The following is a 26,303-nucleotide window of genomic DNA, read 5'->3' as shown; positions in this document are numbered from 1 at the left end:
TTACACAATACTAAACAGTTAGATTTTTGTGTCTACCCATCATCCATCCATTCATTCATTCATTCATTCATTTGTTGTGTTTGGTGCAATTGGGAATAAATAAAATCAGATTCCTTGCCCTGGAGGAGCTTTGATAGATAGTGAAAATCAGGCGAGTACACAAATAACTTTTACTTTTGTAAAGACTGGGTTAAAATGTATGTAAAAGAAACCAGCCTCCCTTTGCCTTATATTGTCATTTTGTTCCCTGAAATGTCTTCAGAGACATCAGTTTCTTTAACTGTCAGATGAAAGAGTTACATTAAATCAAATGACTTCTAATATCCTTCACAGGTCTAACATTCTGATTCTTCCATAAAAATTCCATTAAGGTCCTCTCTCAAATTATTGGTCCAGGCCTAATTTCAGGAATACTTGGAAAATTGAGAAAATTGCTTAGTAGGACTCTGCCACTATGTCAAATCTTCCTCTTCCTTTGATTTTTCCTTCTTGTTATAGCTCTCCTTTGTTTTTATCTTTATTTTCGTATCTCCCACCCCATTTCTTCCCTGTGTCTTAGTCTTCATATGTATAGAAGTTACTGACCCCTGTTCTAAGTAGTAGAGCTAAAACAAGAACACGGTAAAATCAGAGTTTTAAATAGTGTTTCTTCTCATGAAACTTTTCGTTGAAATTCAGTGGAATTGTTCTTTCTGCCCCATCTCATCTCCATGGAGCACAGTGAACAATTCCAAATTTCCTGAGAGAACCAGTGACTAAGAAGAACGTGGGAAGGAAAAAATGATATGTTAGGTGTTCATACGATAGTATTCACATCTGGACTATCACCTGAAATGCAAAGGAAAGAACAGCCACGAAGATGTCAGAGTAACTACAGTGAAGTTAAATCCTCACTCCAGATTCATAATAAAAAGCTGGCCCTAGGCTTGACTTAAGACATGCCCACATATTGTGACCTAAAGGAAACAAATCTACCTTTTTTCTTTTCCAACATATGAATAGTGGTTTAGTAATTTGGGAAGAGGGGAGATGTGGGAAGGGCAAATTTAAGGAGTGTTTTAACTTATGAAAACAAACTCTGACTATTATTCCTGTTTTCATTAAAATACTGTTGGAAGTCAATGCCTTATTCAGTGCAGGACAATGTAAATCTGTGTCCCCAATTTTACAGTTTTGGAGCTTTTCTTAAATAGGACAGATGAGATCAGTATCTGCTTGTGTTTGATAGAGTAAAAAGCAGGGAAAGGAAATTCATTGTGCCTACAACAAAAAGGCTGGCATGGCTCCATGAACTTAAAATAGTACGAACTCTTAAAAGGTTTGCCTTGCCTTGATTGTGCTATAGGAAGAATCCATACAGGTCTGTGTTTTCCTTGCACAACTTTAAATTCAACAAGCTGGCATTACAGTGACAATACAGGATAAAATGAAGAAGAAGAAAACTTGGCACCAAAACATTACAAATGATATATTTAATGTTCTGTAATAACAACTGTGAATCTTGGCATCCTTTATTGTCAAATATATTAAAAATTATATCCAGTTTTTTCTGGAAGGCTAGTTGGTATTTGCTGCCTTATATGCGGTCTAATTCTGGAATCTCCCATTTATTCCTGATTATGCCAATTACTTTCTCTTTATAAGAAAGCATTCTTCAAAGACTTAACTTATTTTTTCTAATTCCCCTTGTATTAATATGCAAATATATTTAGAATATATGTGTTTGAATTTTTTAAAATATTGGTTTTATTTTTTCTAATGGTGAAAATGAAAGAAAAATTGGTTTAAAATGTCCATAACACCACCATGAATAGGGGTATAAAGCTGAGTACCCTAAAAGTACTCAGTGGATCAGAACATTATCAACAGAATCTGACTTTCTCCCTCTGCCCCCGCAGAGTCCATGTCAGACGCACAGACAAAGTGGGAACAGAAGCAGCCTTCCACCCCATTGAGGAATACATGGTACACGTTGAAGAACATTTTCAGCTTCTTGCTCGCAGAATGCAAGTGGATAAAAAAAGAGTATATTTGGCCACAGATGACCCTTCTTTATTAAAGGAGGCAAAAACAAAGTAAGTTAGATGAACTAATGACTCGAGAGTGAACCATCTCTTTTCAGTTGAAAGGAATCCTTAATTCCCATGACTTGTGATTCTTGTCACAATGAATGTTATTACTGATTGTTGGGGGTTTTAAATTCAAACAACTGTGTACCTGTGCAACTGCTGTTATGATCAAAGCATATGTGAGGTGCCAGCAAGGTGTAGATTTCATTCTGAAACCCCTTCTCTTGACTTGTAGGCAGCAGTCATCTCATTATATACTCACATGACCTTTGTGTGCCTGGAAGGGAGAGAGCAAGCTTTCTGGTGTCTCTTCTTGTAAGGAAGGGCACTAATTCCATCATGAGGGTCCTACCCTCATGACCTTATTTAACCCTAAGTACCTCCCAAAGGCCCCACCTCCAAATATTATCACATTGAGGGTTAGGGCTTAAACATATGAATTCTGGGGGGACACAAACATTTAGTCCATAATACTAACAAACTCACAAGACTGTTAGCAATAAAACATACCAGGTGCTTGCCCTTTTGCTCTTACTATCTTCACCAACAATCACAGGCAACTGAAACCATGTGTAAGATATAAGTTTTCATCTTATAAAAATTTCTGGAATTTGGAAATTATATTTTTTAAAAAGGCAAAGAATCAAAAGATGAGTTTTGTAAGTGAAATAATAAGGACTGCCAGCTTGTACTGAGCTGTATTGAGCCCGCCTGCCTGTATTTCAGGCACTGTGCTAGGTGGTGGGGATTCCATGATAAGCAAGACACTCTCTGCTCTCAAGGAATTCCCAATCTAGTAGGGGAATGGACAATTACAATACAGTATGAGTAGTGCTACTATAGAGTAATACCATCTACTCCAGGAATCATCCCTGAATCCTTGACTAAGTGGTCCTCCTCTGTACATTCCTCTTAGTATTTAGCACTTGCTTACTTCTGTCTCCCTCACTAGGTTATAAGCACTTTAGAAACTATACCTAGTTCTAGTAAGTGCCCAGTAAGTATTGAATTATGTTCATTTCAGTCCTATCTGTTTGAAAACATTTTGTTAGCAATTCTCATTTGACCTTTTTGACTTTTAATTAATTTATTTCTCAATCCCTCTTTTATGTCACAAATGGGGGTTGGGAAGAAAAACAAATCTAGAATGAATACTATAATGCAGGTATTTATCCACATCATTGGATAATCATTTAAGCCCTATTTCTACCTCGTAAGAATCTAAATTAACCTGATATAAATTGGTTTTTCTTTAAGGCTCCCTCTATTGATTATACACACAGACACTCTCTCTCTCTCTCACACACACACACACACACACACACATATGCAGGCGTGCATGTGCACACACAAACAAAAGACCAAGAAATTCATCAGCCAAATATAAGCCAAGTTATATAGTTATAATTCTTGTTTAAGTATAAGAGTTAGGGATTAAATGAACATTTGGACATAAAACAAGAAAAAATTTTCACAGATATTTTTCTAGTTTGATATACAGACCTATTAGAGAGAAACAAAGTAGAAATAGTTCATCTTAGTCCTTCATTTTAAAATATCAGACTGAATTTGTAGCTTAGTTGAAAAAATGTTAAAATATTACTTTATTTACTCTTTTACTTGTTCTTGAATGCATCATAAGTTTTTCCCTTGATTGGCAAAATAATTCATGCTCATTAGAAAATATGGAGTTGGTAAGTATACAAGCAAGGAAAAAATATTACCCACAGTCTCATTACTCAGTGGCAACAACTATTTAAATATCAACATATTCCCTTCAGTCATTTATGTAGTTGTACATTTTTGTAGTTGATCATATTCTATATAATTTGAACTCTTGTTTTACTTAATATAGCACTAGATCCCTTTTCCCAGGTTGCTAAAAAAAGTCAGTGTAAATCTCTTTTTTTAGTGACTACATATCCACTGAATGGAAATGCCATTGCTTGCTTGACCATTCTCTTAATATTTGACAGGTTATTTCCGATTTCCAGTGCTATGAGGTATGCCTGAAAATTATCCATATTATTTCCTTAATCTAGATTTCTGGACTTGGAAGTATTTAGATAAAAGGATATGAATATTTTACAGCTGTGATCCATAGCACAGCATGATATTTTTACACCAAGCAACCCTTATAGTACAGATGGCAGTAGTATCTACTTGGATTGTGGGAATAGTAAAACTTGATTTTTTCTTTTGTGTGTGTGTGTGTGTGTGTGTGTGTGGTCAGAAGCTAGTAACTCCTCTCCCCATAGTAGTCTAGGCAGCATTTTTCTCCATATTCTGTTATAAATGTAGTACTAGCATTTTGTGCATATTTTTTTCCTCTTTGGAAATTCTTTGGTTTTCTAAGTCATTTTAAGGATCTTCTCGGGAATTTAAATACCGTTTCTCTCCTTCATTATTTTACTTAAATGTTTTTTCCACTCTGAATTAATTCTGCTTTTGACCTCTCAGGATTGGTTTTGATACCTAAGCAAATCATAAAACTTCTGTTATTGTTTTAGGAGACCAAAGCATGAATTAATTTTTCAACAAGGTATATAGAATCCAAGGTGATTATAAGACTTTTCTGCTTCAAGAGGGTGAAGAGATGGAGAATTAAACTTAAATGAGGCATAGTATTCGTACAGTTAGAGAAGAAACCATTTTTCTGACTAGCTTATTCTTTGTAAAAGGGGTCAAGATTAGCTTATATATGTGGCTCCAGTAGTTAATGCTTTGTTGCTTAGTATTACACCTCAGGTCTCTCTAGATTAAGACTGAGTTCATTCACGAGATTTTAGCACCAGCATCCTAGTGACTGTGACAGCTGCTGATAATGTGGAGATCTCTCTCTTAGGTAATTCACTGTTAGAGTGTTTAAATCACAGAATCTTTGGCAGTCAAAGAAGTAAGAACTATTAAAGTTGTCTATCCAGCATTGTATTCTAAGATTGTGGAGACTGGGGTTAGGAGTGAAACAGGAGAAAAAACAAGCCATTAAATATCTCTCAGATTAAATATTTACATATTTAGTTTGCTCTTTATCAAAAATGCTGGACAAGCTCTTCCTAAAATTAGGTTCATTTAAATGAATAGAGGTAAGAGAAATTTGTTTAAAAGTTGTTGTAAAGCATTTGGTTGCCATGTGAAATGAAGAATCAGCAATAGTGGTAAAGTTCTTCACTATTTTTTTGAACTACATCTAATATGCTAGACAGTTACAGGGCATATAGGAATACACAAAGAAATAAAAGATAATATGTGGCTCCTTATCTCAGGGCGTATCCAACTGGTAGGCAATATACGGGTAACAAATAATCAGTGTCATTATATAATTGTCCTGAAGGAGTTGTATACTAGGTAGTGAAGTCAAGAAGAGGAGTATCCCCCTCAGTCTGGAGAAAGACCTCACAAAAGAAAATTTGATGTTAGTTTATAATTTCAAGTTAACACCTTTGTGGGTGATATAAAAATAAATTTTTGCAAGATGGAAGAAGACAAATATATTTTTTTTAATCATTGCCAATCTCTGCAACCTCACAGTGGAAGACTTCTGCTGGCATACTTGTAGGTGTAAGACAAGAAAGAAGCATGTTTGTGTGGAAAGTTTCATGCTCATTATTGGAAGTACAAAATCTCCTTCCCTCATTATTCACTTTGTTTCTGTTTTTCAACACTCAGTATCCTTCATCAAGCTATCTTTTGCATATAGAGGTAAGGCCTGAGGAACTTAGGTGACCTTTTGGTTTGGTTCCAGGAAGAGGCCTTTAAGTTAGGAAGGGCATAGTGTTCACGTCACTTCTCAGTAAAAGGATCCCTCTTGTGTTTGTTTCACTGAGCACCCAAACCTTGCTGACAGAGTTAGTCTTTATTCTAGGATAAAACCTGTGCTGGTGTGTTTTAACGATTTCCCCCCTCCTCCACCCTCCAGCCTTTTCATATTTATTTGTTTCTGTTTCTGCCCCATGACTGGATCTGCATCTTCACAGGAATCACATTAAAAGTTTTTTGGTGGTTTTCTTTTCAGAACAAATGTGACATTTCCTTCATCTCCCTGATTCAAAGTTGAGGAGGGCAAAATGTCAAAAATAATGAGGCCAAATGGATCTGAACACTGAATACCAGTCACTGAAACAGTGCTCAGAGACTTTTTCTTCACAGTCATTACTAGAGGCTATGAGAGAAAACGCCTTGGAGGTTGTGGAATGAAGAGAAATCTGAAGCAGCTGTTAGGGAATTAGGAAAACGTCCCAGACATAGGTAGCACTCACTTGTTCATGTATTCATCCACATAGCATTGTGTGGAGTGCTAGATGCTGTGATGCAAAGGAAAATAAGGCATAGTCCTAACCTTTGGGAAATACTGTGTGGGAAAAAGACATGTAAGCTGACTCCTGCTGCCTCAGGGCTTATAAATAGGAACTATTATTCTTTCAACAAATATTTATTGACCTTGTATTATATTCCAGATTCTCTTCTAGGTGCTGAGAATAATAGAGTGAACAAAGCAGATGAAATACCTCTCTTTATAGAGCTTACATTCTAGTTAGGGATGATGGAGGTGGGGAATGAATGCAGACAGTAAATAAACAGTAAGTATATATTATGTTCAGTGATAGTAAGAGCCATGGAGAAAAATTAAGCAAGTAAAAGGGATAGGGATTGCCAAACTCCTCACTAATAAGGCAGCATTTGAGCAGAGATCTAAGAGGGAAGTAAGAGATAAAACCAGGGGAATATCTGGGGAAAGAATGTTTAACAATCACAACTAATGATTTATTGAGCATTTACTACGTGTCAGATACTCTTCTAAGCACTTTACATTGCTTAATTTATTTAATTCTTTAAAAATTATATAAAGTAGGTACAATGACTATCCCCTTTGCATGTAACTTCTGAATGTTTACAACTTAACTCTGATCTGTCTCATTCACTGAGAAAATTTATTCACTCTATACTAGGGTATAATTAAACCTCTAATTCAGAGTAGAATCATTTGAACATATAGTAGACTTTTTAAAGACATCCTGTTTTAATATTTTTTAACACATATCTTCTCAGGACTGCCACAATATTACTTGGTGGACATCTACAAGGAATTTGCTTTCATAAATTTATTAGAATGGTTTTCTGTCACCGTTATTTGTTAAGATGGTGCTTATGGGGGTTAAGGGAGACAAGTCTCAGTTATCACAAATTCTAAACTAAAAATTTAAATGAAGTTTAATCATGATGTTTATATTCTAAAGGAAAAGCTCAGTGACCAAATTTGAAAGCAGGTTGGAGCCTCCTAGAGAAGCAGGAGGCAACTGGGACTCCCCCTGGGGACACATATACTGGCAGCAGCCAGTGGGGAGCTCATTCTACCACAGGGACCCTGGTACTGGCAAACAACATTTTGGAGTCCTCCTTCTAGCCTATTAGAACCAGGGGCTTACATGCCCACTAGTTGATCAGCACCAGTACTGGGATCCCCAAACCCCACAGCCAGCCATGCTGGGACCCAGCACTGCCCACCAGCAACACAAGACCAACCTTAGGACTTGCGGGCCTGCAACCAGGCACACCAGGACCCAGCCCAAGCCACCAGTGGGCTGGCACCAGCCCTGGGACTTCCCAGGCCATGTAGCCAGCTGTGTCAGGACCCAGACCCACCTACCAGCAGCTAGCAGCCTCCACATGAGGCAGGGCCTGGCAGCCAACCAGGCTGGGAACTAGCCCTACCTACCAGCATGCCCACAGTAGTTGACCCCACCACAACAGAAGTGCCCACTCAGCCCACATACAAGGCACCCTTAGATTATATAGCTCTGGTGACCAGAGGGGAGTATGTAGCTGGGCCCCATAGGACATCTCCTACATAAGGTCACTTCTCCAAGAACGAGAAACATAACTGACTTGCCTAATACATACAAATAAACACAGAGAATTAGGCAAAATGAGGTGACAAAGGAACGTGTTTCAAATGAAGGAACAAACCCCAGAAGAAGAGCTAAGCAAAGTGGAGATGAGCAATCTACCCAATAAAGAGTTCAAGGTAATGATCATAAAGATGCTGAATGAACTCAGGAGAAGAATTGATGAACACAGTGGCAGACTTAACAAAGAGTTAGAAAGGGTAAAGAAGAACCAAACAGAGCTGAAGAATGCAATAAGTGAAGTAAAAAATACACTAGAGGCCTTCCCTGGTGGCGCAGTGGTTACGAATCCACCTGCCAACGCAGGGGACACGGGTTCGAGCCCTGGTCCAGGAGGATCCCACCTGCCGCGGAGCAACTGGGCCCGTGCGCCACAACTACTGAGACTGCGCTCTAGAGCCCGCGAGCCACAACTACTGAGCCCGTGTGCCACAACTACTGAAGCCCGCGCACCCTGGAGCCCGTGCTCCACAATAAGAGAAGCCACCGCAATGAGAGGCCTGCGCACTGCAATGAAGAGTGGCCCCCGCTCGCCGCAACTAGAGAAAGCCCGCGCGCAGCAATGAAGACCCAACACAGCCAAAAATAAAAATAAAATAAAATAAAAAATAAAATAAATTTTAAAAAAATACACTAGAAGGAATCAACAGTAGATTAAGTGATACAGAAGAACAGATCAACAAACTGCAAGACAGAGTAGTGGAAATCACCCAAGCTGAACAAAAAAAAAGAGAAGAATTTAAAAAGTGAGGACAGTTTAAGCGACCTCTGGGACAACAATAGCATACCAACATTTACATTATAGGGATCTCATAGGGAAAAGAGAGAGAGAAAGGGGCAGGGAACTTATTTAAAACAAGAATAGCCAAAAATTTCCCTAACCTGGGAAAGGAAACAGACATCCAGGTCCAGGAAGCACAGAAAGTTCCAAACAAGATCAACCCAAAGAGGTCTACACCAAGACACATTGTAATTAAAATGACAAAAAATAAAGATAAAGAGAGAATCTTAAAAGCAGCAAGAGAAAAGCAACTAGTTATGTACAAGGGAATTCCCATAAGATTGTCAGTTGACTTTTCAGCAGAAACTTTTCAGGACAGAAGAGAGTGGCATGATATATTCAAAGTGATGAAAGGAAAAAACCTGCAACCAAGAATACTTTATCCCACAAGGCTACCATTTGAATTTGAAAGAGAGAGCAAGAGTTTTACAGACAAGCAAAAGCTAAAATTGTTCAGCACCACTAAACAGGCTTTACAACAAATGTTACAGGGACTTCCCTAAGCATAAAAGAAAAGACCACAACTAGAAATATGAAAATTATGAAAGGAAAAATCTCATTGGTAAAAGCAAACATACAGTAAAGGTAGTAGATCAACCACTTGTAAAGCTAGTAGGAAACTTGAAAGACAAGTAGTAAATTATCTATATCCACAATACGTGGTTAAGGAATACACAAAACAAAAAGATGTAAAATATGATATCAAAAAACATCAAATGTGGGCAGGGGAAGACAGGAATAAAAACTGTGGAGTTGTTAGAATGCGTTCAAACTTGAGATCAACTTAAAATAATTATACATACACACACAACCCACCCTTACACCTATAGGAACTAGAAAAAGAAGAACAAAGCCCAAAATTAGTAGAAGGAAAGAAATGATAAACATCAGAGCAGAAATAAGTGAAATAGACACTTAAAGCAATAGAAAAGATCAGTGAAACTAAGAGCTGTTTCTTTGAAAAGATAAACAAATTGATAAACATTTAGCCAGACTCATCAAGAAAAAAGAGAGCGGACCCAAATGAATAAAATCAGAAATGAAAAAAGAGATGTTACAGCCAACACCACAGAAATCAAAGGATCAAAAGGGATTACTGCAAACAACTATATGTGAGTAAATGGACAACCTAGAAGAAATGGATAAATTCCTAGAAAATTTCAGTCTCCCAAGACTAAATTAGGAAGAAATAGAAAATATTAATAAACCAATTACCAGTAATGGAGTTGAATCAAGATTGATCAAAAAACTTCCAACAAACAAAAGTCCAGGACCAGATGGCTTCACAGGTGAATTTTATAAAATATTTAAAGAAGAGTTAATGCCTATGCTTCTCAAACTATTCCAAAAAATTGAAGAAGGAACAATTCTGAACTCATTCTACAAGGCCAACATCACCCCAATTCCAAAACCAAAGACGCCACAGTAAGAGAAACTTACAGGCCAATATCACTGATGAGATACAAAAATCCTTAACAAAATGTTAGCAAACCGAATCCAACGGTACATTAAAAGGATCATATACCATGATCAAGTAGATGCAAGGATAGTTCAATATTTGCAAATCAATCAATGTGATACACCACATTAACAAAACAAAGGATAAAAATCATATGATCATCTCAATAGTTGCAGAAAAAGCTTTTGACAAAATTCTATATTCATTTATAATAAAACTCTCAACTAAGTGGGTGTAGAGGAGACATACCTCAACATAACAAAGGCCATAAGATATCACAGACTAACAGCTAACATAATATTCAATCGTGAAAAGCTGAAAGCTTTTCCTCTAAGATCAGGAAGAAGACAAAGATGCCCAGTCTCACCACTTTTATTCAACGTGGTATTGAAAGTCCTAGCCACAGCAACCAAAAGTTGTTAAGAGACTAAATCCTAAGAGTTTTCATCGCAAGGAAAATTTTTTTTTCCTTTTTTAAAAATTTTGTCTGTATATGAGGTGATGGAAGTTCACTAAACGTATTGTGGTAACCATTTCATGATGTGTGTAAGTCAGATCATTGTGCCTTAAACTTATACAGTATCTCAATCGGGACTTCTCTGGTGGTCCAGTGGTAAAGAATCCGCCTTACAATGCAGGGAACGCGGGTTCAATCCCTGGTCAGGGAACTGGGATCCCACATGACGTGGGGCAACTAGGCCTGCACGCCACAACTACTGAGCTCATGTGCCTCAGCTAGAAAGCCCACGTGCTGCAAACTACAGTGCCCACGTGCTCTGGAGCCTGTAGGCCACAACTAGAGAGAAGTCTGCGCACCGCAACGAAAGATCCCATATGCCTCAACGAAGATCCCGCATGCCTCAACGAAGATCCCGCATGCTGCAACTAAGACCCGATGCAACCAAAAACAAATAAAGTAATAGATCTTTTAAAAAACTGTATCTCAATAAAACTGGAAGAAGAAAAAACAATGTATAAATTATATTTTTAAAAAGATACATGCTTAAGTATAAAAGTGGGAAAGGAATGCATAAAATGAAAATGTGTCTGTGTGAAAAAAATATGAAAGCAGGTTGAAAAACCTCTTCAAGGTCACTTATTACAATGAAAATAAAGAGCTTTCTGTTTTCAATTATTTCATGAATTGAAAGGGACATTCTGGTGCATACGTGTATTTTATATGACATGCCAATAACTGTTAACATACAGGACACCCCAGAATGGTTTCTGCCCCATCAATGGATTCAAAGATGCTTTGTCAGCTACTCTATTGAATGCCAGAATTAAAGCTTTCCTTACTGTCAGAAAGAGGGGGACTCTGGGTTAAAGGAGCTGGCTACCTCCTAATGATAGGATACTATTTCCTGACAGAATTCTATGATTTCAGTGAGTTTGTATAAATTTATTTCTTTTTTCAGGTACCCCAGTTATGAATTTATTAGTGATAACTCTATCTCTTGGTCAGCTGGACTACATAATCGATACACAGAAAATTCACTTCGAGGTGTGATCCTGGATATACACTTTCTCTCCCAGGCAGACTTCCTAGTGTGTACTTTTTCATCCCAGGTAAGCATTTTTAAGTGATCAATGCTCTTTGGTTATATTGGGTCAGGAAGTTCTTGGCTTTTTAAAAAATGTTAGTTTTCATGACTCAGGTACAATTTTTTTAATATTGGGGAATGATCCCTTTTGTGAAAGAATGAGAAGATTCCAGAAAACATAGCTCTTTGAGTGCACTGAATATTTAATTGTTTGCAAGCAATTGTTGAATACATCTCTACTGAAGCCAGCTACTGGGGTTGTTTAAAGTACTTGGCTTATTCACAGCATTTAACAGAAACAGCAAGTAATTAAGTTTACTTAATACTTTCTGATTTTGCATACATTCAGTATGTAACCAGGGTCCATCCATTTCTACACATCAGTGCACTGATACTGAGAGGCTTAAATGCTCAGCATTTTGCCTCACTTGATTGCTTTATAGAAAATAAGAAAAGAGTAAATGTAATCCCTCTTTCAAGTTCTTTTAACATTTCTACCAAGCAAGAAACTGTACATTATATTTAAGCAATACCATATTATAATCATTCTTTGAGTTTACTGTTATAGATAATTAATATGTTGTTGGTTTGGTGTCTGTGTTTTTATGAGTGCTCCAATCAGCCTTATATGCCCAGTGGAATATGAGCATAGAAAGATTTATTGTGGATTGTATTCAACTGTCTCATTTATGTGCATATTATTGGTTAGTTTTTTCAACAAGCTGTTAAATGATTGTTTGTGCTCAGACCTATACTAGGTGTAGAGGGAATTTCAAAGGAGATCGAAGATACAGCTCTTACCCTGGTCCAGAATCTAGTGAGCAAAATATCCACATGAAATAACCAGAGAATAATTACAAAGAAATATAAACCATGTAAGATAAATATATGCCTGAAAGCTTAGAAGAAGCAGAGAAAAGAAAGTGTGAAAAGGAAAGCCACATCATTTACATGGGAATATACCGCAGAGAGTATAAAGAAATGCACAGTTTTTTATTATGTGACAATGCACACTGTCACAATGGTATGGTGCTATGGTTGTTGGAAAGACACTTATCCCAGCAAAGCCTGTATGAGTTCCTTCAATGTGGCATAAGAATACAACTTAAGACGCAAAGACAGCTACACAGAACAGGAGTCACATGGCAGCAGTCCTCATCAGAGGGAAAACATGAAGGCATTATAGCTGATATTCTCCCTAAATGGGGTGAGGATCCTATCTTTGAGAAGGGGGTGGGGTGGGGGGAGGAGTTGTAACTACCTCGTCCCTCTCAAGTGCTTTTGAGAATCTGGCTATGTGCCTACGTGATCAACAGGTGCAAATAACACATTTTCGAATGCTTATTGTTAGAATGATTGAATCAAGAGTCACTTTCCCAGATGTACCACCTCCTCTGTAGGCCTAAATTTTAGGCCTTCCTAAAGTCTATTCCTTTAGTCCAGGGTTTCTCAACCTGGCACCGTTGGCAACTGGGGCTGGATAAGTTGTTGTGAGGTGCTGTCTTGTGCATTATAGGATGCTTAGCAGCGTCCGTGGCCAGTAGACCCTCACCTCAGGTTGTGACAGCCAACAGTGTCTCCAGACATTGCCACATGTCCCGGGTGGGGGGAGTGGGAGGGCAAAATCACCCTTGTGAGAACCACTGCTCTAGTTATAAAGCTCTAAAAGTAAATAAATATATACATGTCTAAACATTTACCAACCTTACATGGAGGTAGACACTGAGACTTACAAGGACGTGCTCTATGTTTTGCTTTCCTTTGTCCAGCTCTCCTTAATAATGCCATTAGGCTCATTCTGGAAAGAAAATCTTTTTTTTTTTTCCCCCTTTTCAAGGATGTGCTGTAGAATTTTTGATCCTCATAGCCTCATAAGTCTAGTTTTGACTCAGAAATCAGGACCTCTGTCACTTCATGATACTGGAAACCTGTCCAGGTTTGAAGAGCATATTGTTCGTACTACTTTGTTCATTTTATGCATAATATCAACCTCTGTGTCTTCTTCAGACCTCAGATCCAGAGAAACAGTTTATATGAAGAAAGCGTAGTACTGAGAGGTCTGGTTGTGTCCAAAGGAATAAGATTTGTGATTATATATTATATTGTTCCTAAAAACTCTTGGCAAGTCAAAGTTCATCCAAAATAACTCTGATCATTTAAACCAATATTTTGTGTCCCAAAATAGACTTGAATACCTCAAAACATGTTAGGGCTCAGAATAAAAGTTTAACAGTAAAAAATACCTTACATTTATATAGTAGGTAGCAGTTTGCTAAATGTGATCACCTCCTTTCTTGGTGACTAACAGCTGTAGCATTTGAGACTGTGGAATAATTCCACATTCAGTGATTGATCTTTGGGCTTCCTTGCACCCCAGTTTTTTTTGTTTTTTTTTGTTTTTTTGTTTTTTTTGCCTGCGTTGGGTCTTCATTGCTGCGTGCGGGCTTTCTCTAGTTGCGACGAGCAGGGTCTACTCTTTGTTGCAGTGCACAGGCTTCTCATTGCGGTGGCTTCTCTAGTTGCAGAGCATGGGCTCTAGGCACACAGGCTTCAGTAGCTGTGGCACATGGGCTCAGTAGTTGTGGTACACGGGCTTAGTTGCTCCACGGCATATAAGATCTTCCCGGACCAGGGCTTGAACCCGTGTCCCCTTCATTGGCAGGCAGATTCTTAACCACTGCGCCACCAGGGAAGTCCCGCACCCCACTATTTTTTGAAAATATTCTTAGTAAAAAGGCATTTGGTACAGTTTAATATTTTTGTGGTGTGAACGAGTTGGTTGGTGGCTCGTAGCATAAACCAAACCAAAATTGCCATAAACCAAAATCGGAATCGTTTGAAGAATGCCCCCAAAATGTCTCATCAGCAGTAGCAGTGGAGTTTGAGAAAACGTCACTGATGACATCAAAGTATCAAGCCATTGACTTCACGAGACAGAGAACAAGAATGAGGCATTGTGGGCTCTGGAGTCAGACTACCTGGGTTTAAATCCAACTTTGACCACCTAGTGACTCTGTGGTGTTTGAACAAATTACTTAGCCTATCACTGACTTTTCCCCCCTCCTTGTAAAAATGGTAATAACAATAATACCTACTGCATAAAGTTTTTGTGAGGATTAAAGAGCTATTATATGTAAAGCACTGAGAATAGTACTCAGCAATATGTTAAAAGCAATGTTAGCTGCTATTATTATTTATAAAGGAATAGGTATAGGTATATCTTTGCCTGTTAGACTCTACAGTATTTATTTTAACAGCTTTTTTTCACATGGCCCCATTTCAGACTATATGATCTCACGTTTTAGAAGGAACATGAAATATGCTGTTCAAGGACTCCATTACCTCTGCTTATGGTCATGGGTGATGCTTAGGTTCCACATAGTAATTGTGTGCATTGGATGTGTGTAACAATTCTTCATAAAGAATAATAACCAGTAACATTCGGCATATTAATTCCTGTGTCAAGGTACCACCTTAACTCTATTTTATGTAGCTTATTGAAAGAGAGCGTCACCATATAATACGAATTTTCAGAAACAAAAGCTCTTCATTCCCAAAGGGTGAGTGATAAGTAATAGTATTTGCTTTAGCAAATGCAGGTAAACTTGTGTATGTTTTGACTTCAGGGAAATTAATCTGCAGACTTTCCTGCAGAAAACAGAAGAAGACTAAAGCCTTACATCCAGAAGGGTGATAAGAGAATAAAACAATGAGAACCAAATCTCAGCCCAGAATAAAACATGGACAACCAACTTTCAAACTTTGCTTGATGATAATCTCATTTCAAGAGATGGTTAGAAGGGATAAAAGTTTAGTATCTTCTTCATAATGTTTTGACAATCCTGAAGTTTCAGTCATGTAAACTTTCTGTCTCCTGTATACTACCCTTTGAGGAGTTTTATGCTATATGACAATAGTGAGAAAGAGTTTATCTGTTGACCATGTGCTATTGTAGACAATACTGGAAGAATGAAATGTATTGTTAGAAGGAAATTGCAAGGCCTGATTGATGTTTGAGAAACTGTAGGCACAAATGTCATGACATCTTAATCAGGATTCTTTATAAGGTTTTGGACCCATTCTTCTCAGTCTTAGGGCTTCTAATCATTCTTGGTTTTATATCCAAAGTGAGGTCTGGGAATTCTCTCTCCTTAAGTGAAAAGTTTTTAAAAGCCAAGAATATGACTCTACTCTCTAATTTTGTTACTATTGTTGCACTCAGTTTTCTGAATTCCTTCATCAGAGCTGTTTCTCATAGCCAAGTTTGTCCTAAAAGCCTCATAAATTGAAGAAAACAATCTTCAGGATTTAGCCTGAAAATTAGAGGCAATATTAACACTTTTCAACAGCATCAAGTAAGTTTTGAAAGCTATGCAGTGCATCGCATTCCAAACTATTCTACCAAATACTCTAATCTTGTTCTGTGTTACTGGAAGCTGCCTATGCCCTAAGCATCTACTATGTCATTTATGTTACTTTCATATTTAATGAAACCATCTAAAATCTGAAGCAAAGGAATTGGAGTTCCAATTCCAGCAGTTGACAGCTCACTCAGTTGTAGATGGGCAAAATATCAGAAAGGTTTTCTTTTTTAAAATATTGTTCATCAAGTTTTAGAATCAGGTTTTATAACTCTGGAATCTGATTTACAAAAATGGTTTGTAGATGTCCACTTTAAAGACTATGGGTAATCAACATTTTTTAAGGAACAGTCAACATTGTTCAGTAGTTTCTCAATCATTAAAATCACCATAGGACAAAATTTCTTTTTTTCCCCCTGAGACACTTCCCTTTGTGGCACTTAATATGACATTCTCCTGGCATTGTCTGTTGTTTCATTCCAAATCCACACACAACACGACTGGCCTCATCACGTTTTGAATCAGATTTTGGAAAGCCCAGAGGGAGAAACCAGATACTACATTCATCTTGTTCTAGACAGATGACTCTCGATAGGAATTTCCACTGAGGTACGGTTCATGAAACGACAGTGGATACTGTTCTCTCATTGAATAGCAAAACAAAGCAGTTTACAGTAAAAGTGCACAGATATCCCATCCTCACGCAGTGAGACAAGAGCCCACTTCCAACTTCTCACACTAGGAGATCCTTCTGGCCCTGTCAACTTTGACAAAAAACCAAGATCCCATCTGCTCTGAGAAAGCTTTGGAGGCTCATGCAAAGCTCAGCTGGTTGTTACTCAGGGATAAAATTCAAACTAATGGACCTTCCTCCGCTTTTCAATTTTTTTTTTTTTTTAAGTACAGTCATATCTATGTTTTATCCTTTGGCAGGATTTTTGCTCTTACTCATTACTGTGTGCTTAGTAGTGTTCTAAAAATGATATAGTGCCACATCAACAACAAATGAAATAAAACATATGTGTGGGGGCTTCCCTGGTGGCGCAGTGGTTGAGAATCTGCCTGCCAATGCAGGGGACACGGGTTCGAGCCCTGGTCTGGGAAGATCCCACATGCCGCGGAGCAACTGGGCCCGTGAGCCACAATTACTGAGCCTGCGCGTCTGGAGCCTGTGCTCCGCAACAAAGAGAGGCCGCGATAGTGAGAGGCCCGCGCACGGCGATGAAGAGTGGCCCCCGCTTGCCGCAACTAGAGAGAGCCCTCGCACAGAAACGAAGACCCAACACGGCCATAAAATTTTAAAAAAAAATTAATTAATTAATTTTAAAAAAATTTAAAAAAAAAAAAAAGAATCAGAAGAAACATTTAAAAAAAAAAAACAAAAAACAAAAAAACACATGTGTGGCCAGGCACTGCTTTGCAAACCATAGACTACCCCTCTCAATCATGCTACCTGTCAGGTATCAAACCTGAGTATTGACATCAACTGAAAGACCTCATTTACCTGTCACGTGATTTGGATTTGTTAAGCCCAGAGAGGAAGCCTAGGGTGATTAAATGCAAACGTTGACACTACAGTAGTCTTTCTAGCCCTTTGCAGTAAATTGCCCCATGGGTAATATAGAAAAAGGTTTTTAATTACTCAGAATGTTATATGTGGATCTTAAGGATTAAATATCACCAGTGGACTTGCATCTCCACTGCTGGACTGGTATTATGCATGGAGCAGTATTCATGCAGAAGGTACTTACTGAGCGGCTACTCTGTGGCAGGCACTGTTCTAGGTACTTATCCTTACAACCTAAGGCAGTTCAGTGTATGGTGTAGAGACAGAGAGTTCTAATTACATTTCTGTCATTTACTAGCTCCTGTATTCGTTTTTTATTTTTTGGAAATTAATCTTTCTTTGGCATAGTTTCTTCAGCTGTAAAATATAAATAATAACAGTAACCAACTCATAGGGTTGTTGTGAGAGTTAAACGAGTTGAGAGGAAGCATGTGTGCAAGCGCAGCTATTAGAACAGTGCTCAGTAAGCTCAGCTGCTCTCACTATTGCCATTATTATGAGAAGGAGAAAGGGTCTTATACTGGTCCACTCTGTGTCTGAAAGTTCTACCGTTCGTAATTTCTTTGGCTTAAGAAAGTACACGTGTTATCCAGTGGCCTAATACATCAACAACTTTGATACCAAAACATAAACTGATTATTAGGATTACCCCAAAAGAAAGCACGTCCCTTAAGGGTGTGGGACTGAGGGCAGTGTTGTTTTTATGAGAGTGAGAAGTTTATTAATGAAAGGAGGAAACACATTAGGGTTCATTGCCACGGTGGGCATTGTGGTCATCCGAAAGACAGTACAAGGTCTTGCATCCCTGGCTAGGGATAATTGAAAAGTGGGTTGGGGGGGGCCCTGAATATAAGACTCTCAGGTTTTCCCAAGGCCAGCCTTGGCCTTAAGTTATATCTTTCCGCTATTAAAATGTGAACATGGAGGATAGGATCTGCAAGAAAAAATATGCTTAGCAGTTAACAAGCATACACAGACTGCCTGGGTTCAAAACCTGAATATGCCACTTAATAGTAGTGTAACCTTGAGCATATTCCTTAACTGACCTTTGACATCCATAAAACGAGCATGATAAAATTTTATGGGGCTACTGACAATTAAATTAGACCTAGAAACAACATCTGACAGAAAAAACTCAGTAAATATTAGCCTCTATCATTGTTATGGTACTTTGCTATTATTGGAGCTGCTTTGTTTTAATTATTTAGTTTCTTTCCAAAGGCTTAACTTGATTTTGCTTGTGCTGTGTGGGCCTTTGGCTGAATTTGAAGTTCAAGTTCCAAATCTTTTTTAGCCTCATTTTGTTATAGTTTCAGTATTCTACCAGTGATCTCAATCGTACCAATATAAAATTAGTTTGTTGATGAAGTAGCAAATTTGAAAGAAAAGTTATTTTCTTGGTTCCATGTCTAGTTGAAATTCTAGCACTAGAATTTGGGCAGATCTCCTTGTATTTTAGTCCCTATCTGCAAAATTAAAAATACTATCTAAACTTAGTTTCATTTACAGATTACATATAGCATGTGAAAACCGCCCCTCGGCTTCCTAGAATTCAGACTTTTTAAGGAGTTAAGTTGATGATTAACCTAATCAGATTCCATTTGCTCATAACATTTAAGAATTCAGTTTTTGATATCATGAATGCCAAAATTTTAAAGAACTGCTGGGTAATCCTAAATTGCTCCACTGAGCAGATTAACAGTTACTATTAGTATCATTTTAAATATGTGCAAAAGTATTGGTGTAGGGACAATAAAACTTCATTAACGGAGGTAACTACAACTGGAGATGTAGGAAAATTTGACCTGAGTTGAGTCCTGTGTTCACAGTGTATAATGGAAGAATTTTCTAAGCAAAATGATAATATTCTCTCTTTGGTCTTCACCTATTCTTAGAAAAGTTTCTGAAACCCATTTACTCTATAATGAATATATTTGTTAATTGCTTAAAATGTTATACCTCCATTAAGATAGTTATAGTTTAACTATCACCAAGTATGAAGCTCAAGGAATGAAGCTCAGATTGTGGAATTCCAGCTGCCATCCAGTGGGAATGGTAGGTATTTCTTGGACAGAGGAATCTTTTAAGTAGCCTTAAGTGCATCAGGTAGATGCCTCGTCCCCAAAGGCTAGTTCATCTTATTTCAGTCTAGATGCTACTGTCTACACATCACACACATCACACTTTAGAACAGAAGTGGCAGATATATTTTAGCTCATTTGGCAATAGTTGATTGTCAGTAATTACATGAATTTCGGTTGAGAAGAGTTCCGAGACCAAGTCCAAATTAGCAGAAAAGAGTATGTGATTTATTAACACTGAATGAAGGAAAGGGAGCAGCAGCATTTGTGTAAAGTATTTATAATCCTGATTCTAATCCTGAACCTTGAATTCACCAAGGGCATAGACTGTGTCTTACTCATTATTGTACCACTAGTGCCCAACATGGAACATTCTGTGGCTCTTCATAAATTTTTATTAAAATTTTATATTTTAATAAATATGAATTTATGAATTCATATTCATAAAATACTTTGCACTATATATACACATACGTTTTTTCTCTGAGAGATATTAATTGTAATTATCTTTTATGTTAAAAAAAAAAGATACAAGCACAGAAATGAAGAATGACTTTTACCATCATCTGAGAGCAAATGGACTGAAAACCTGTGACTAGAATCCACTGCTTCTCGTTCTCTCAGTCCTGGTCCTAGTCTAGTCCTAGTCTCTCTGGCCAAGAGCTTTCGGATTGCTATGAAGGAGATCTTACACATGCTAACCAATTTTTTTTCATACTTTCCCAAGGTCTGTCGAGTTGCTTATGAAATCATGCAAACACTGCATCCCGATGCCTCTGCAAACTTCCATTCTTTGGATGACATCTACTATTTTGGAGGCCAAAATGCCCACAACCAGATTGCCATTTATCCTCACCAACCTCGAACTGCAGATGAAATCCCCATGGAACCTGGAGATATCATTGGTGTGGCTGGAAATCATTGGGATGGCTATTCTAAAGGTGTCAACAGAAAACTGGGAAGGACGGGCCTATATCCCTCCTACAAAGTTCGAGAGAAGATAGAAACAGTCAAGTACCCCACATATCCTGAGGCTGAGAAATAAAGCTTAGATGGACGAGAAAGACAACCAAACTCAGTTCAAACCATTTGAGCCAAACAGTAGATGAAGAAGGCCCCAACCTAACAACTCATGGTTAAATGAGTCAACACCCTCGTCGCCAGGAGCAGCTGGGATCTGACAGATGCTTCATTGGTGGAATTCCTCTTTAACAAGGGCTACCGTGCCCTCAAAACCATGCACAGTCCGATAACGTACTCACGTATAACATACAAACAGGTTGTTTTCTACTTTACCGGTTCTTTCAAGATTATGTCCCCATGAAACAAACACTGCCACATTGTGTAATTTAAGTGACACAGACATTTTGTGTGAGACTTCAAACATGGTGCCTATATCTGAGAGACCTATGTGACCTAATGAGATGACTCTAATGGCTCCCTCCTGTGGGGAGCTTGATTCTTAGCCAGTGGTGGTATTGTAACCACTGAATTCACTCCAATCAACAGATTCAGAATGAGAATGGATGTTTTTGTCTGGAATTTTTTTTTGAGTAATTGTACCAATTCATCCACCTCATCATTAATAAGTGAAGGATACAACAGAAAATAAAATATTCATACTCCATTAGGAACTTTTGTAAAACAATACCATGAACAGATTCTTTAGTACTCAGTGTTTCCGGACATTCTCTTTGATAACAAAAAATAAATTTTAAAAACAGGAATTTTGTAAAGTTTCTAGAATTTTATATCATTAGATGATGATGTGGCCAGCTTTATAGTGGAAAATGTTGATAAAAAGAAGAGTTTTATAGTTCTTCTGCTTTACTTTTTTTATTTTTTTTTTCTGTTTCAGATTGAGTGGCTTAGCTCAGAGAGTCATTGGTCCATTTTAACACTGAAAACTGAGTTTAGTTGGTGCACGTTACAGAGTTGCTCAGAACAATCTTAGGGAAATTTTATTTTATTATTTTGGACATTGTTTATTTGATTTAATTGAATCAAATAATCATACTCCTCACTGCCAGAGGAACTATCCCCTCCACTTCCAAGCTAACAATTTCAGGCTTGTTCTTTCTTCTTGTGGCTATTGTCACTTTTTGTGAGTTGAGACCTGTTGTTTTATCCAGGAAATGATTTGTGCCCTTTCCTATCATGTCCTGCTTTTGAGAGTACCAGGAATCTGTGGGGTTGGGAAACTGGCTCTGTTTCCTTTTTTAAAAAAAATTATTTATTTATTTATTTATTTATTTACTTTTGGCAGCATTGGGTCTTCATTGCTGCGCACAGGCTGTCTCTATTTGTGGCGAGCGGGGGCTACTCTTTGTTGCGGTACACAGGCTTCTCATTGCAGTGGCTTCTCTTGTTGCGGAGCACAGGCTCCAGGTGCACGGGTTTCAGTAGTTGTGGCGCGCAGGCTCAGTAGTTGTGGCTCGAGGGCTCTAGAACGCAGGCTCAGTTGTTGTGGTGCACGGGCTTAGTTGCTTCCTGGCATGTGGGATCTTCCCAGACCAGGGCTCGAACCCATGTCCCCTGCACTGGCAGGTGGATTCTTAACCACTGCGCCATGAGGGAGGTCCCTGGCTCTGTTTCTGAAGTATGCATCTCATACTGCATAGAGTTTGGTGAACAAAGGAGAGAGGAACCAGTATGAGACCCAAAATGGACTTGGGATTAACTCTTCCAAATACTTCCTTTTAGTAATTCTACATCAGAATCACTTTGGAAGACAAGATTTTGATGCTCTTTCTGCTTTCTCTCTAAACATCACTTTTCTCCTTATAAGAACACTTCCTCTTTTCTGTAGCCTGCCTCTTTTAGATGCCTGGTAGGAGTATTTCATAGCATTGTTTTACCGTCTGAAAGAAAAATTTGATCCATGTAGGAACCAGTAGCAGGCCTGGTATTAAATATCAGGAATCCTAGACAGAAAAGCCCGTTCTTCATACCATCTCTAAATGAAAATACCTGTATGTGAAATAGCCCCACCAAACTTCCCTATATTCTTTCTACCTCTCCATTCAGGTCTCCCAGAACTAACCATCTAGTGTCAGTAAGTAATTTTCAATTTAGTTTTGGTACAAATAAGTCGTTTGAAACAAAAATCTCCAACTAAGCAGAGGTACTTTTGAATATGAGTTATTTTCTAATTCTCATCTCACTTGTCATCAGAACATCAGTAACCATGGGTTTTTATTTCCTCTGCTGAGATTTCCTGTTTTTATTCATTACAAGCATGTTTTCCTTTACTTTTTTGAACATCATTATAATAAATGCTTTAAAATCCTTTTCTGCTAAATCTAATATCTGAATCATCTCAAAGGTGGTCTCTATTTGTCTCTTCTCTAGAAAAAGAATCACATTTTTCTGGTTATTCAAATGTTGAGTAAATTTAGATTGTATGTTATAAATGTTAATGTTGTGGATTCTGTTATATTCCTCTGAAGAGTGCTGATGTTTTTGTCTGTGTTAGCAGGCGTTTAACTTCATTGAACTCAAACTGTAAGCTGCATCTTGGGCAACAGTGCAAATCCCAATTATTGTATCTTTAGCTGGAGCCTGCCCCACACATATATGGTTCAGGAGTCAGCTAGAGATTTGGGTAGATTTTACACACAGAATTTAGAGCTCTCTTTCTTTGCCTTTCTATCTTCTGAGATTTCCATCTTCACTTTCCAGCACTGTGGTTGCTCTGATTCTGTGGTGTCCTCTGTTTCTTCAACCAGAAACACAGCAGTTTTCTATCAGCCTAAAAGCCATAAAAATGGGAAACTCACCTTGTACCCTTCCCTTCTAAGTTTCAGCCTCTTTCCAGAATTCGCCTGCTTTTTTTGTTCAGTATCCAATGGCTTTGGGTAGCTTTTTTGTATTTTGTCAAAAGTTGATCATTGTTATCCATTGGAAGATCTATCTGTTCAGTAGGTGCTTAAACTCTGTCATACAGGAAGTGAAACTCTGAAGCAGAGAGTTAAAATGAAAAAGTATGGTGGGGGAGGGAGGGGTCTCTGTTTAGATTCTGACCTTAATAGCTAAGCAGCCAGTGGCTTTAAGCAGGAAGGAAAAATGAAGAACTAACCAAATTGTTAAACCTGCAGGTGTGAAGGGCTAATGAATACTGCTGACCATTTCCTTCGGAAAAGCTTTTCTGAGCCACTTTTTTGCAAATCGTCAGGTACATGCTATACAGCCTGCCTTGTTGGGAGGACTGACATTTCTTCACCACTGTTATACTTTCGCCATGAGGGCCTGGTACTTTAACACCCTACATGGTTTTGAATTGCGTGTAAAACTCTACATGGTTTTGAATTGTGCGACCAGTGCTAGATTAGGAAGATTTGGGTCTTTTCCTTGTTACAAGACCCATTTGTGAAAGAGCCTTACCTAGAAAGCAAAGTTATTAGCCTGGGCTCATTGAATGTGGATACCAGCATCGTGCATACTAATGACAAAACAGTTACAAAAGTTCTTTCTGGTCCTGTCACTCAAGTCTGATTTAGTGCTGAGCTGAACTTAAAGAGTTCATGCCTGTTGTCAAAGGGCTCCCAGCCCTAATCCAGGGTTTCTTTGTGTCCCAGGTGAATGAGACTAGTTGCTTCCCTCTCTGAGCTTTATTTTTTTTCTATCATATAGAGCCTAACCTGTTTCCTGGGTTCCCTCTTTAGAAAGTTGAGAACATGAATGGCCTCAGCTTCCGAGGGGCTTGATAGTTAAAAAAGAAAAAGCACATCTAAAAAACTGTCTCATAGAGTGAATGTCATCATCTTTAGCTAGAGAGACTGTAATCATTGTATATTCAGTAAGCAGGAAAAGTACTGGAGTCTAAATGGTGCCTCTAGAAGAATCTCCTCTGCCTCAATGAGAATAAATCTCTCTTACTTAAGGTGCAATAGACATGTCCTCTTTGACCATAACCAACCGCCTGATTTTTCATTTGTGCTCCTGGGAGGCTGTGCAATAGCCAGGATCAGTAGTCTCATATAGAATAGATGTGTGGCTTAGGGGTTGACGAATTTGGGGACTGGGCTTTAACACCCTAATTTGTGCCAGATACAGACTCTAGGGAATTTTTTAAGTGCCGTGCCCAGAAGGAAGCACAAAGGAGAATTTGCCTCTATACTTACTGGTTCCTGATGGCAGTCTCCCTTTTGGAAACATGGAGGGAGCTGTTCCAGGATCCTTGGAAGGGCAGAGGCAGGCCGTGGCAAGCTCTTTGGCTTCAACTTTCATTGATACTATGCATGTTTCAGCACTTGCCCCTCGACAGTGCATTCACTTTTCGTTCTTTATACAAGTCAGAAGCTCTGACTCTGAGTACTTGCTCAGCTGTTCAACCTTGGCATCTGCAGTCCAGTTCAGTTGCCACCTGCTTTCTCCTCTCCTTATTCTTCTTTTTTTTTTTAATATTACATATTTTTTAACATCTTTATTAGAGTATAATTGCTTTACAATGTTGTGTTAGTTTCTGCTGTATAACAAAGTAAATCAGCTATATGTATACATATATCCCCATATCCCCTCCCTCTTGTGTCTCCCTCCCACCCTCCCTATCCCACCCCTCTAGGTGGTCACAAAGCACCAAGCTGATCTCCTTGTGCTATGCGGCTGCTTCCCACTAGCTATCTGTTTTACATTTGGTAGTGTATATATGTCAATGCTGCTCTCTCATTTCGTCCCAGCTTACCCCTTCCCATCCCCATCCCTGTGTCCTCAAATCCATTCTCTACGTCTGCATCTTTATTCCTGTCCTGCCACTAGGTTCATGAGAACCATTTTATTTTATTTTTTTAGATTCCATATATATGTGTTAGCATACGGTATTTGTTTTTCTCTTTCTGACTTACTTCACTCTGTATGACAGACTCTAGGTCCATCCACTTCACTACAAATAACTCAATTTCATTTCTTTTTATGGCTGAGTAATATTCCATTGTATATATGTGCCACATCTTCTTTACCCATTCATCTGGCAATGGATACCTAGGTTGCTTCCATGTCCTGGCTACTGTAAATAGAGCTGCAATGAACATTGTGGTACATGATTCTTTTTGAATTATGGTTTTCTCAGGGAATACCCCCAGTAGTGGGATTGCTGGGTCATATGGTAGTTCTATTTTTAGTTGTTTAAGGAACCTCCATACTGTTCTCCATAGTGGCTGTATCAATTTACATTCCCACCAACAGTGCAAGAGGGTTCCCTTTTCTCCACACCCTCTCTAGCATTTATTGTTTGTAGATTTTTTGATGGTGGCCATTCTGACCACTGTGAGGTGATACCTCACTGTAGTTTTGATTTTCATTTCTCTGATGATTACTCATGTTGAGCATCCTTTCATGTGTTTGTTGGCAATCTGTATATCTTCTTTGGAGAAATGTCTATTTAGATCTTCTGCCCATTTTTGGATTGGGTTGTTTCTTTTTTTGATATTGAGCTGTGTGAGCTGCTTGTATATTTTGGAGATTAATCCTTTGTTAGTTGCTTCGTTTGCAGATATTTTCTCCCATTCTGGGGGTTGTCTTTTTGTCTTGTTTATGG

The 26,303-nt window shown here is 38.3% G+C and overlaps 1 protein-coding gene across 9 annotated transcripts in view; it reads left to right on the top strand.

Annotated features, from left to right (window-relative positions):
* FUT8 (fucosyltransferase 8) overlaps positions 1-21,465 on the top strand; it is a 318,121-nt gene extending 296,656 nt beyond the window's left edge. For all 9 annotated transcript variants that reach the window (XM_068543987.1, XM_068544009.1, XM_068543973.1 and 6 more), the window contains 3 exons: positions 1,899-2,075; positions 11,634-11,784; positions 20,496-21,465. In XM_068543987.1, the coding sequence (XP_068400088.1) occupies positions 1,899-2,075; positions 11,634-11,784; positions 20,496-20,813 (646 nt within the window). In that variant the 3' untranslated portion in view covers positions 20,814-21,465. The remainder of the gene's footprint in view (positions 1-1,898; positions 2,076-11,633; positions 11,785-20,495) is intronic.
* The last annotated feature ends 4,838 nt before the right edge of the window (positions 21,466-26,303 follow it).

The sequence above is a fragment of the Eschrichtius robustus genome, chromosome 1, assembly GCF_028021215.1.
Source record: "Eschrichtius robustus isolate mEscRob2 chromosome 1, mEscRob2.pri, whole genome shotgun sequence".
Lineage (NCBI taxonomy): Eukaryota > Metazoa > Chordata > Mammalia > Artiodactyla > Eschrichtiidae > Eschrichtius > Eschrichtius robustus.
Note: the sequence above shows the minus strand (reverse complement) of the source record. Positions and strands in the feature narration are given on the sequence as shown.